The 14,547-nt window shown below is 33.8% G+C and overlaps 1 protein-coding gene across 1 annotated transcript; it reads left to right on the forward strand.

Annotated features, from left to right (window-relative positions):
* Nucleotides 1–473: 473 nt before the first annotated feature.
* Nucleotides 474–12,398, forward strand: sel (canopy family protein seele). Its single transcript, XM_088257087.1, has 6 exons — nt 474–695; nt 2,815–2,882; nt 4,810–4,909; nt 7,041–7,192; nt 7,882–7,971; nt 12,132–12,398. The coding sequence occupies exons 1-6, from the start codon at nt 605–607 to the stop codon at nt 12,342–12,344; spliced, it is 714 nt and encodes a 237-aa protein (XP_088113213.1). The 5' UTR covers nt 474–604; the 3' UTR covers nt 12,345–12,398.
* Nucleotides 12,399–14,547: the final 2,149 nt, after the last annotated feature.

Here is a 14,547-nt window from a genome sequence, read left to right on the forward strand (position 1 = left end):
AATGCATTGTAACGATAAAAAGGATATAAGTGGAAATAGGAAAGGAAAAAAGGACGACAAAATGAAATTAAGATAAGATTTAGAAGAAGAAGAAACTTGGAACGATCAGGGTATGTATGAGGAGATGCATGAACGTGGAAGAGGCGAAGAATGTATGCAAAGACAGAGTGGTGTGGCGTTCTATTCTCTCTGCTTACCCCTGCGGAGAAGCGGCGTGATGGTTAGTTAGTTAGTTAGAAGAAGAAAAAAAATCACTAAATAACATATGGTCTGTTATCTATCATTCTATCATTAATTCAAAACTAGTCCTATTTTGCGTATGACGTCACAATCTCTACTTTTGAAGTCCATACAATTTAAAAATTCTTCTCCATTATTTTTTTATAAAATATATCATCAAAACTTTTTCATAGATGTCTCTTTTTTAAATATAATTTCAACTGTGATTGGTCTAAAATCGACCAATCAAAATCGAAATCGTGTATATTTTGACGTTTGAGATAAAAACACACGTATTTTATTTTAAATGGGAACTGAATCAAATCGTTAATAGATATCTTTTTAGTTAAAGTATAAACTTGGAATAATTCATAATAAAATTAAAATGAAGTCAATAATTTCGTGTTTTTTAATACTGGCGCTTTTTTCTGTGCACAGTTCTGCCAAAATAGACCCGGCGAATTTAATGTGTCTGGGTGAGTTTTCTTTAATTTTATTTATTACAATTCGCTTTAAACGCAGTATAACCTTCAAATTATAAATAAAATGGGTGTGATTTAACTAATTGAGAATGATGAACCATCGTGTTGAATTATTTAAATGGATTTGAAATTTTATCTGTCAAAATTTACCTGGACCACCTGTGAAGATTTTTTGCCACATCCACAAATAATTCATAATTTAATTATTTATATTTTATTACCCATTTATGTTTTATTAATGTCATAATTTGAACGATTTAATAATGTAATGTAAGGTAATCTAATTATGATTGACGTTTTATATGATTTTGATTTTTACTAACTAATAATAATACACATAGGTAGGTAGAGAGAATAGAATGCCACACAACTCTGTCTTGTAAATATTCTTCGCCTCTTTCACATTCATGCATCTCCTCATACATACCCGCCGATCGTTTCGACTCCTCATCTGACCGCTTTCAATTATTTGAAATACTCTATTATGTCAAGTTTTCCTCGGCCTTCTTTTGCTCAAATTTCCAACTACATAACTAACTAACTAACTAACCATCACGCCGCTTCCCCGCAGGGGTAGGCAGAGAGAATAGAGCGCCACACCACTCTGTCCTTGCAAACATTCTTCGCCTCTTCCACGTTCATGCATCTTTCAAGTATTTGGCATACCTGATCTTGCCATGTTTTTCTGGGTCTTCCTCTGCTTCTTTTCCCACCAACATTCGCCTCATAAATTTGTTTTACCGTTCTTTCCTCACTCATTCGTTCTACATGTCCAAACCATCTCAACACACCTTTCTTAATTTTATCGATAATGCTTATCTCAGCTTTGCATTCCTTCCTTATTTCACTATTCGCACATCTATCATACATCGTTTTGTCGCACATTCTTCTGAGAGATCGCATTTCGACTGCTTTCAGTCTACTTTCATCCTTCGTTTGACAACTCCTTGTTTCACTTCCATACATTAGAGTTGGAACCAGCACTCCATTGTGCACTGCCAGTTTAGCTTCCGCTGATAGGTTTTTATTTGCTATAACTGATTTCAGTGCACCATTCACTTTGTTCCCAGCATTCACTCTCCTTTCTATGTCTTTATCAATCTTTCCATCCCTAGAAAACATACTACCCAAATACACGAAATCATCTACCTGTTCCAAAATCTCTCCGTTTACCAATATTTCACATTCAGATCTGCATTCTTCTCTTTCAAAAACCATAACCTTGGATTACCAACTACATTCGACTCATTAATTTGTTTTTCCGTTGTTTCTTACATGTCCAAGCCATCTCAACACACCTTTCTTAATTTTATTGATAACGCTTACCTCAGCCTTGTATTCTTTCTTAGATTTTAGATTTATTTCAATCAACTGACTAACTAACCATCACACCGCTTCCCCGCGGGGGTAGGCGGAGAGAATCGGACGCCACACCACACTGTCTTCGCAAACATTCTTTGCCTCTTCTACATTCATGCATCTTCTCATACATACCCGACGATTATTACGACTCCTGACCCGGCCGCTTTCAAGTATTTGACAAACCTGATTATGCCAAGTTTTCTTCGGTCTTCCTCCGCTTCTTTATTTTTCCAACTACATGTGCCTCACAAATTTGTTTAACCGTTCTTTCCTCACTCATACGTTCCACATGTCCAAACCATCTCAACACACCTTTCTTAATTTTATCGATAATGCTTATCTCAGCCTTGCATTCCTTCCTTATATCATCATTCGAACATCTATCAAACATCTTTCTGCCACACATTCGTCTGAGGGATCGCATTTCGACTGCATTCAGTCTGCTTTCATCCTTCTTTTGCCAACTCCATGTTTCGTTTCCGTACATAAGGGTTGGAACCAGAACTCCGTTGTGTACTGCCAGTTTAGCTTTCGCTGATAGATTTTTATTTGCTTAAACTGATTTTAGTGCACCATTCATCTGTCCCCAGCATTCACTCTTCTTTCTATGTTTTTATCAATGTTTCCATCCCATTTTTATTTAACAGACTTTTGGTTTTAATAGACACCCTTTCTCCCCATTTAAGTTATGTTTTACAATCAAAGACCACTTATACACTGTCTATTTTACGATTGTTGTTCATTTTTACAGTCTGTCGTGCTGCAGTAGATGAATTGGAAAAAAGCATTTCAAATATAGACCCAAAGAAAACAGTTGAAGTAAGTAATACACAGTGATTGTCATATTATTTTTTTGACATTTCATCAAAGATGAAGAAGAATATGGAAGTCTGGGCATTTACGGGGCTGACGACCGTCATAGGCTGGTTTAAGTGATCACTTTACACACGTGTAACATTCACCAATTCTACCCATTATTGACAACCACACTACTCAAATTCTTGGAAGTTCTGTATATATGAACCAATTCAATTATTAAATATATTAAATAAATTGTCTGGTCAAATTAAAGGCTTAAATAATAAAAATGAAAATGGTATTTTCTGGCGTTTCTCATGTGTGTGATTATAATCTAGGATTCGGACCTCACATACTAATATAAGAGTTTCTGCTTAGTAAAAAGCTTCTTTACATCTCACCAATAGATGTCTCTAGTGAAGTTCTGGTGATTTAAGAACAAGGTTTCTAAATTGGTTCAGACTTCCATATTCTTCTTCATCTTTGATGAAATGTCAAAAAATAATATGAAAATAAATCCTGTAATTGGAGATAATCCAGATTTTGTGAACAAGTATTTGGACACACTCAAAATGTTGCAGTGAATATTGGTTTGTTTTTTTAGATGATGCAAATAGCTGAAGGTATAGGTGCTCATTATTAGCACAAAAGCATGCTATCATTGAGCAATTGCTACTTAGTAGATACTTACTAATTCTTTAAGCTTGCTCAAAAATTGACAGTCGTTGATTTTCGAGCATGCTACCTGCAGCGCGGGTAGATGGAGCGTGCTATGAGCGCGTCTGAATAGGTTTGTATTTAATAAGCATGCTTATTTCAAGCCAATGTATACAGCTACGGAGCATGCTCGTCTGAAGCATGCTTAATTAGCAGCATGTGTATCTGTACCTTTATATTAACCAACCTTCATGCTGATTCTCCGAGGTAGGCAGAGAGAACAGAACGCCACACTACTCTATCTTTCTAAACATACTTTACATCTATGTATTAATTTTAAATCAAACACAGATTTTTTGAATCTACTAAGTTGTATTTTATTACCAAAAACACATAAAAAATAAAAATTGTGACAATTGTTTCGCCTAGTTATGGCATTTGTAAATGACTGAAACTGAAACGATTGTGAAATTTATGTGTTTTTGTAATTAAAATACAACTTAGTAGACTCAAAAAGTTGTTTGATTTAAAAATTAATACATAAATTAAAATGGAGTTCTACAAATTAAACGCCGAATCGATAAAAATACTTTACATCTTCCATATTGTCTATTTTTCCATATTTGTCAAAATATCCCGTTTTGAATACTTTTTGTTCCACAATTGAACCTCAATCTAAGAGAACCCAAGATACTGGGACATTTCTCTCTTATAAAGAGGTCTCTCTTCCATCTGTTTTTATTTTAAATAATATTTACTAGTTGCTTTAGAAATTTCTCCTTGCCTTTTATGTACAAGTATATCTAAAAAATTATAGTGGATGTGTATAGTAAATAATAATTGAATCTTCTAGTACACAACCATGATACACGATTTACACACAACGAAGGTTTGATAGTCCCTAGAATTAACAATAAATATGGGAGTCCAACACTGCAATATATCGTTCTGAACATTTTTAATTTGTTGCCGACGGAGGTTAGAGGTCAAAATAAAATATGAAACAAAGGCAAAATAAAGGGATGGGTAAATTAAGGGGATTAGCTATGAATGTCCGTATATTTCCAATTTAAAATTGCAAATTTTTTCAACACCGGGACGCCCATTTTATTTTAGCACCGGAAGGGAAAGGTTAAAGAGGTTTCTCTTATGTCGAGTTCTCTTATATCGAGGTTTGACTGTAATTATAATAAATTTGTAACAATCACTTGGAGAATTCAGTCCAGTGTTTGTATACAAAAATGTAGAAATTCTCAAAATATTGTAATGATAATTGATTATTAATTTCTAGGTTGGCAACTACAGGCTGGATGAGACGGGGAACATTCACCAGAACAAAGTGCCTCTCTCCAAATCCCAGGTTCACCTTTCAGAAATGCTGGATACTATTTGTAAGTCGTGATTCATATTTATAATATCATTTTTAATACATACCCTGAGAAATAATGTAACATTAGACATGCGTTGTGGCGCAGTTGGCTAGACGCTCGACTGCGAAACTGGCGTCGCGAGTTCGATTCGCGCCAAGCGCAAAATAAATTTAAGGCCAAATATTTGTTAAATCGCGACATTATTTTCTCTAAATCCAGTCAACATTTTATGTAAATTATTTTTTGTTAAAACATCGTTTGGGCATCGAAAAAATAAATTTTTCTTCGAAATAATTATATGATTTTGAAAAAAAAAGAGTTATTGAAAAGTAATCATTTAAAAAGAAGGTGAAGCTCCTACCACCAAGACAGGTCGTGAGTTACATGACTCATGTAGGTCTTGGCAGTGAGCTGTAATACAGAGGGAGGTCACAATAGACCCAATATGGTCGCAGTGACATAAGGAATGCAAGATCCCTTAACCCAAAAAAAAAAAGGATTTAAAAAAAATTTATATATTCTAAAAAACAAAAAAGCATTGAATATTAATTATTTCAAAAATCGAGCGTAAGGACAGGACGAGCGCTGAGCGGGGCTCTGCACATTCTGATTTGAACGCTTGAGATCTGGGCCTTAAGAAAGATTTATTTTCAATTGGTCTGGGTTTTTGTGATGTATTTTTCACATTTACCTTCCCTATCTTTACTATCCTACCTGCAGACAAGCCTCTAATAAAGGCTTTGCGCGTTATTTCTTTAGCAACAAAAAAATGCCAAAAATGAATAAAAGTGCCGTAAATGGCCGTAGCATAATCTGACTTTATGGTTGGATATTTGTCACAGAAAAGTAATTTAAAAATAATTCCGTTTGTAAAAAGGAGCATATTTTAAAATAATGTTGTAGTAAACGCTTGACTCTAAAGAATCATCCTTTTTCATTTAAATTTTTACCGTCAAATTAAGGAAATATATGGAGATAAGCACGGCGAATGTTTTTAACTACATTTACAGTTGGTCATAGAGTAGGAGCAATTTTTTTTTCACTGGTATCGTAGTTGGTCGTGGCCTTAGGGTTAACTGGCAATGGGAAAGAAATCTTAACCTTTTCCACTCTGACCATTATTTCTCATAACTGATCAGCTACTCTGATCAAAAAAATGCGACGTTTTTCTACCATTAAAATAAATATTTTGGTTCCCTAATTTTGGGATACTCTGTCTGGCAATTCGTATGACCATTCGTTTTTATAACTGAACTTGAAAGTGTAACTTTCATCGTTTTCCGTGGCGGATTAACTATAAAATATTTATTATAAACAAAAAAAAATGCAATTTCTGTTATTTTAACTACTAACACTAATATCACAAAATTTTGAAATATAATATATCCACAAAACGAAAAAATATGGTCACAAAAAGTGGGAGTATCCTTGGAGAACAGCTCCACAAAACGAAAAAATATGGTTTATGTATTAATTTTAAATCAAACACAGATTTTTTGAGTCTACTAAGTTGTATTTTATTAACAAAAAACACATAAAAAATTATACTGTGACAATTGTTTCGCCTTGTTAGGGCATTATCAAACGAATGTCATTCGTTTGATAATGCCCTAACAAGGCGAAACAATTGTCACAGTATAATTTTTTATGTGTTTTTTGTTAATAAAATACAACTTAGTAGACTAAAAAAATCTGTGTTTGATTTAAAATTAATACATAAATTAAAATGGAGTTCTACAAATTAAACGCCAAGTCAATAAATAAAAATGAAAAAATATGGTCACAAAAAGTGGGAGTATCCTGGGAGAACCGTCGTAAATGAAGGATAACGACTGACTGTCCCAAAAATATTAGCGCATGACAAATATTCTCACATATCACCCAAAATGATAATCTATTTTTCCTAGATTAAATCTAAGTAATGGAAAGTTTTATTGAAGAGATGTTGGTTAATTCAATATGTTGCGACGATTAACCGCATTTATCTGAAATATTTTTTGGTAGAATATACTTGGGTGATAGAGAAATCAGTGATTAAAGTTATACCTGCGCCGGGCCAGACATTGTGGCCCACGGCTAGCTGCCTACTAGAATCATGCGGGCCAGAATGTCTAGCCTACAGAGTGGTAAGAGTTAGTAATAATACTTGCAGGTAAGTCGATGAGTGACTACGTGCGTGTCAAGTACAAGGCGACCCAGAAGCTTGCCATCATGCAGATGATGGTCGACGGGAAGATGAACAGTGAGTTCTCACTGACAGACTTTGTGACTGACGAGGACCTCAACAAGAGCTTGGAGTTTTATGTAAGTACCGCAGTTTTTACCCACCCGACATCTAATGACATTAGAACAGTGTTCCGCAAACTTTTTCTGTTTAATCTGCCAAATCAAGATATTTTTGAGGTATACCAAAGGAAAAACAAAGTTTATTCAATATTGATTTATTATGAAAATTGACGTAAAGCGAAAACATGTATAACATATCGCTCACTCCTTTCAACAACATCATATATCAAAAAACTTGATTTTTCAGAAGATCGTTTTTAATGTTTAAAAATATAATAAAAGTAATAAAAATAAATGTCAAGCCACTTATTGAACTTTTTACTGTGCAACTGATCTTTTTAGGTAAAACCTGAATGTTTTTTCTCCATTTGAAAAATGTTTAGTATATTTAAAAAAATAATAAAACAATAACGTTTCTTCAAAATGCAAAAACAACACTTTTTGCCCTGTAGAGCTGGTAAATATTAAGTTTAAAATATGATGATTTTTCTGGGATATAGTATATTTTCTGGGCATTCCGAAAACATGCGCAACTGAAAAATGACGATTTTTGATATTTGTCGAAACCGGTTGAAAAAAGTGTACCAATAAAAAGTAGTTAAAACAATGTTGTTTTACTTTATAAAGTTTATAAATTTATAAATTTTATGCCTGTTTTTAGGTATTTCCAATTTATGATTGTAATATGGGTATGTTTTGTGTTACAGTGTGATGGCCTCATGGGAGAGAATGAAGATTTCATTGTGGATCTGTATAGCAAGAGGAAAGGTGATACTTTACCTGATGGAAAGGATGAAGTAAGTTTTTTTCTATTGTCTTATTATTTTATTAAAGCTTTTGGATATAAAAGTAAATTATATCACTCACAAGCATAAACAATAAACAATTAGTGCTGTCCCTCTCCAAGCACAAGAGCTTAGTCTTTTTATTGGAGAGAACAACACAACTAATTTTAAGATTATCAAAAGTAGAAATGTCTAGCAAATGAATTAAATTATAAAATAAATTCTTGTTATTTTATTAAGCAGAATATTTAATAAAAAAAGAATACATTTATATTAGTAGGTTTGTTGCTATGCAGTATTATGTTAACACTTTATTTACCTACATTTCTTTGTAACTTACCTTCAGAACGCATTTAAAAAGAGGTATCTCTACATGAGAGAGTACGGCTATTATCCTTGGCTCTACCCGACCCAGTTTCTCTAGGGTATGCTTGGCTACAATAGTTTAGAGACTAGAAGGAATGTGTATTTGATAACGCATTTTTATCGATTGTTGCGCGGTATGATCGATAATCCTGAAATTATCCAGAGCATTGGTCTGTATGTTCCTGATAGTTACCTAAGACAGCGTCGGCATAGATTGTTTCACATTCCTATACACAGGACCAACCTGCCGATGGTTATGCCTATAGGAAGAGCTACCGCTATGTTGAACAATATCACATTGGATATTGATCTGTAGAAAAAACGACTAATCGATGTTTGGTGGTTTATGGTTGGCAGCGAAAAGCTGACTTTAGAATACATGTCCGGGATACTGCCATGTGTGAATGTCGTCTTGAAGAGGAAGTGCCCGTTGCATGACGGCTACCCGAGCTTCCTTTCAGAGCTCTCCAGCATAAACATTCCATTTCCCACCAACATCTTAACCTTATTAACCTCCCCTAGCAAATTTGTCAATAAAATAATTTGTAAATATCTTAAAATTAATTGTATAAATTTGTAAAGGTGCATAAAACTTCCTACACAAATGAACATTACTAACTAACTAACCATCACGCCGCTTCTCCGCAGGGGTAGGCAGAGAGAATAGAGCGCCACACCACTCTGTCCTTGCAAACATTCTTCGCCTCTTCCACGTTCATGCATCTCCTCGTGCATACCCGCCGATTGTTACGACTCCTAACCTGACCACTTTCGAGTATTTGGCATACCTGATCGTGCCATGTTTTTCTCGGTCTTCCTCTGCTTCTTTTCCCACTAACATTCGCCTCATAAATTTGTTTTACCGTTCTTTCCTCACTCATTCGTTCTACATGTCCAAACCATCTCAACACACCTTTCTTAATTTTATCGATAATGCTTATCTCAGCTTTGCATTCCTTCCTTATTTCACTATTCGCACATCTATCATACATCGTTTTGTCGCACATTCTTCTGAGAAATCGCATTTTGACTGCATTCAGTCTACTTTCATCCTTCTTTTGCCAACTCCATGTTTCACTTCCATACATTAGAGTTGGAACCAGGACTCCGTTGTGCACCGCCAGTTTAGCTTCCGCTGATAGGTTTTTATTTGCTATAACTGATTTCAGTGCACCATTCACTTTGTTCCCAGCATTCACTCTCCTTTCTATGTCTTTATCAATCTTTCCATCCCTAGAAAACATACTACCCAAATAAACGAAATCATCTACCTGTTCCAAAATCTCATTTGTGAATGAGATTTTGGAACAGGATTACTATGAACATTACTAATTAAACTAACCCCACTAACAGGAATACTAACACTTGAAAGTCAAATGTAAAAAAAGTGTAAATAAAAAATAGCTCGACGCTGGCTATAACACCCAAGATGGGTGAAAAGCCGTTAAAAAGAAGAAGAAAAAGTCTTTTGGCAGTTAATGTGTTAAAACTAATAAAAAAGACAAGAAAGTAAGTTGTTTTAGAAGTTGCAGTATTGATGATTAAAAAATGGAGAAATATGTAGTCTCAACTCATTATTTGCAGTTAATAAGTAGTCTGTAATAGCTTTGATAATGTCTAATCCATGTCTGAGTCCGCAGTATCGAAATTAAAAATAACAATATCTCTAGACCAGTGTTGAATTTTAATGTTTTTTTAAAAACTAAAAACATAGCTTATTATTCATACTACTGACATCTGTGGAAATAATCCTGAAGAAAAAATATGCTTTTGTGTAGTTACAGGATATAATATTGTTCTTGGCGGCCGCCGTAATTAAACAAAATACATCTGTGTCTTACAAAGCATAATTGCATGTCTTTAATAGTGAGAGAGACACTAAAAATATTTGAACTGTAGTCAATATTATATTATCTCTTCCAAAGCTTAAACTGATAATTAATTATCTAAATGGGTTGTAACATTACTTATTTATATGCATATCTTATGTATTATAATAAAAAAATAATGGTCTCCTCTCTTCCTTAAACTTTCTACCTGATTCCCTTTTCCCATGCCTTCCTTACTCTATCGTCATTTTGTTTTTCTATTCATGTTACCCTGTTTAAATTCTTAATTTGTAAATATGCTCTCTTATGTTTCTTTTTTCTTATTCTTGTCTTAACCTGTTCAAGCATTATCTCCCCACTAATTTCTAACAGACATCATAAGGTACAAGCCTAGATCGTTCACACTAGTCTGTTTTTTTTGGTTGGTTGGAAGATATTGCTTTATAGCAATAAGCCCGCCAATGTACACATATATTGTACAAAAAGTTCAAATAAATAAATAAATCAATAATTCTTTAAAAAGTATAAATAAACAATATTATAACTATGTTGGTTTTAAAGCAGTACTAATCTTCTAACCCTTATCGGCACCCAATGTTGCATAGGGCACTGCATCATATTAACACAGTGTTGTCTTGATTGTTAGTTACGTGAAGGCAAGGTGATCACTCTTGTGCTTCAGGGATTAGTGCAGGGTAATATTAAATACATATTATAGTGTAAAATCGCTCATATTTATTTTCACACCCCCCTGGGAATCGAACTCGGGACCTCCAGCTTGGTAGCTAAACACGCTAAACATTACACAACGGAGGCAGACTGATAGAGAAAGAAAAAACTAATTTTAAAAATATTTTAGGAATCTTAAAATATTGAACATAATTTAAAAAAAAATTATTTCCCTATTAAGGACAATTTTGAAATGATATATCGGTAGTGTAAAGGCAAAGGGGTATGTCTGTCTCAGACCAAATTTTACAGGAGAGCAAAAACAAACTTGTGAAATTAAATATTTTGTTTGGATGGCATATGTACATATACATATTAATAAAACTAAATAAGTATTACAACTACAGCTATATCCTTTTGCTAGATTATGGAATACACTATTTTAGACATTTTGTGGAACAAACTTAGAAAATGACAGCTATACCCGTTTGCCATTACACTACCAATATGTTAACACATTGTCGTCAGGACACATTTGCCGTTTTTCGCGGACTGTCGGTCAACTGCAGGACACGGCAAATGCCGTTTTTGTCAACTGTCGGTTATCGGCGGTAAACGGCAATATACGGGTTTGTTATCAACGTGAAATAAAACGTGTTGAAGGGTAATCTGCTACCTGGGTGCTAGGCGACAGTCTGTTTACATTATTTGAGATGCCTTGTCCGGATTGGCTAGTGTGTCGCTTGTAAAGGCATCGCCAGAAATCTAGAGTTTTTATGCGATCTCAATCTCCAGTTTAGTTTGAGTCATTTCACGTATTGGACTATTTTTCATACCGCTCGCACTGTTTTGTTTACTGTTTGGTATTTTATTATTTGAATATACATATTAGCATTGTATAGGGAATGATACCTCGGAGGGGAAGACTATTTTGTAGAGTTTACAATGCTTCTAAAACTGTGAAATACGGAGTACTTAATTAAAAATTATGATTATAATTTATTTTTGATGAAAATATTATTTGGTTTAGAAATTGTGTCAATTTTAAGAAAGCGATGTATTTTTGCGCTAATCGCGAAAAACGTCCGCTATAGGCTAGAGTCTATTGTTCGAAACACCCTACTACAATGTGTTAACGCTACAGACAACTATGCGAAGAGGGCACTAAAAGATGTATTAAAAAAAAAGTTAACTTTAAAGGACCTCCGAGTGTAAAAGCAACATCTTATCAATACTGCTTGGGGATTTATTTAGGATTATAAGGTTCGCCTATGCTCTCCCAAAGGTTAACGTACTTTTGAATCACAGATATGCGCCGGGCACCTCAAGCTGTGCTTCGATTGGATGCTGCCCAGCGACGAAGATCGAGACTGGACCCCGGAGAAGCAGCGTCAGCATGCGGAACTCCACGGCTCCGACCCGTACGGCTGGGGAGGGATGCCTGACGGAGGCCAGCAACAGCAAGGAGATGACAACGGACAGCAAGACCAGCAGCCCAGATTCGTGATGGAGGAATTGTAAAATGTGACACACAACTTTCGTTCCTACTTTATTTATATTTAAAAAAATACAAAATCATCAAATGATACTTATTTTTTATAAAAGATGTTGTGTTCTATGGTTGTTATTCAAGAACAATTTATACTATTTATTTTGTTATAACTGTTTGTACTTTTTTATTATACATATATACATTCCTAATTATTCTAAATAATGCCAAGCCTGCGGGGACTGTAATGTTGATATTGAGGGATCATATTTTATACTTAATTTGTATGAAAATACTCAAGTAAAAATGTTGAAAAACGTATTTTTTTCGATTGTTCGTAAAAGGATTACATTTTTTTAAACATGAATTTTCATATTATTTATATTAGGAGCACTAACTTTGTGATTCTCCATTTTATAATTAAAATGTAACTTTGTTTTAAAATCACCATAAATATTTTATTATAACTTAATTATAATGTCTACCGGTTTCGAAGCTAACCGCTTCTTTATCAAGACTGATTAATAGTATTTAATAGTAATAGTTATCAGTCTTGATAAAGAAGCGGTTAGCTTCGAAACCGGTAGACATTATAATTATGTTATAACAAAATATTTATTATTATTATATTAAAACCCTAATCCGCACCCCAATGGTGCATAGGGCACTGTGTCTTATAAACGCAGTGTTATCATGATCGTTTTACACATGAAGGAAAGGTGATCAGCCCTCCGCTTCAGGTACCAGTCCATGGTAGTATTGAATAAATATTACAGTGAAAAAATTACTTATATTTATTTTACCCCCCTTGGGAATCGAACCCGGGACCTCCAGAACGGTAGCCGAGCGTGCTGACCATTACACTACGGAGGCGGACAAAATATTTATAGTGATTTTAAAATCAAAGTTACATTTTAATTAATAAATTTTCATTTTGTGATATTTATGTGTAAATATGTCACCCAATAGGTAAATGTTTTCAAACGCCCATTCCTTTATTTTCTAAAATATGTGTTTGATTTGTTAAACACACTTAAACTATCCATTTTGTTGCTAAAACTATAATTTTTATGTTACTTTTTTGTATCAAAAATAAATATGATCAATTTTATCAAAAGAAGGTAGTGAGTGGTTAAATTCGGAAAATTTATGGAATTTTACATTCATATTTAATTATGAGTTTACTCTTCAATTATTTTTTAAAACCCTTATCCGCTATATATATGATACGGTTCATAGGGCACTGTATCATATAAACGCAGTGTTATCTTGATCATTAACACACAAAGAAAAGGTGATAAGCCCTCCACTTCAGGTACATATCAGTCCAGGGTAATATTGAATAAATATTAGTGTGAAAAATCACGTATATTTTTTTGACTCCCTCTCTGGGAATCGAACCCGGGACCTCCAGAACGGTAGCCAAGCGTGCTGACCATTACACTACGGAGGCGGACATCTGCATCATATTACTGCGGACATATTACTGTTCAATAGGAGAAACGATTTTCCTTTGTTGAATTTAAAATTGATGTATACTTTTGACAATGTATTGTATAATTAAATATATAAAACTAACTAACTAACCATCACGCCGCTTCCCCGCAGGGGTAGGGTGAGAGAATAGAGCGCCACACCACTCTGTCCTTGCAAACATTCTTCGCCTCTTCCACGTTCATGCATCTCCTCATACATACCCGCCGCATACATTAAATATGTTGTAAATACAAAAACCGGTCTGCAGGCTTGGGGTTTGAAAAATCCATTTTACTCTTTTATTTTTTTTTTCTTGCCAATAGGGAATTTTTATCCCATCATTTCATATTTTCAGTATAATCAAAGTTTTACAAGTGATTATATTTGTAAAATATGATTTTATTTTTAAATTGGTCACAAATTTATATCTATTTATTAAACATTCCTGAGCATTTATTTTGTAAAAATAATATACAATTGTTGTAATTTGTTTGGATATTTTCTTTGTTAATATCATTTCTATTGTGTAGTATTTGAATTTATGAAATAAAAGATATTACGAGCTTATGATGTGACAATATTATCATTATGTGCAATTACTATGTAAAGTACTATTTAGATATTAATTGCGATTTTCAAAAGTATTTTAATGTTTAATAAAAGAGTGTTTTAACAACAGCAAAAATGTTTTTATTATTTCTGTAATGCATGTAATTGTATAGTCACATTATACGGAGTGTCTGGGATACATTTTGGAAG

The sequence above is a fragment of the Brachycentrus maculatus genome, unplaced genomic scaffold, assembly GCF_059751285.1.
Source record: "Brachycentrus maculatus isolate JH-2025_06_01 unplaced genomic scaffold, ASM5975128v1 h1tg000070l, whole genome shotgun sequence".
NCBI lineage: Eukaryota > Metazoa > Arthropoda > Insecta > Trichoptera > Brachycentridae > Brachycentrus > Brachycentrus maculatus.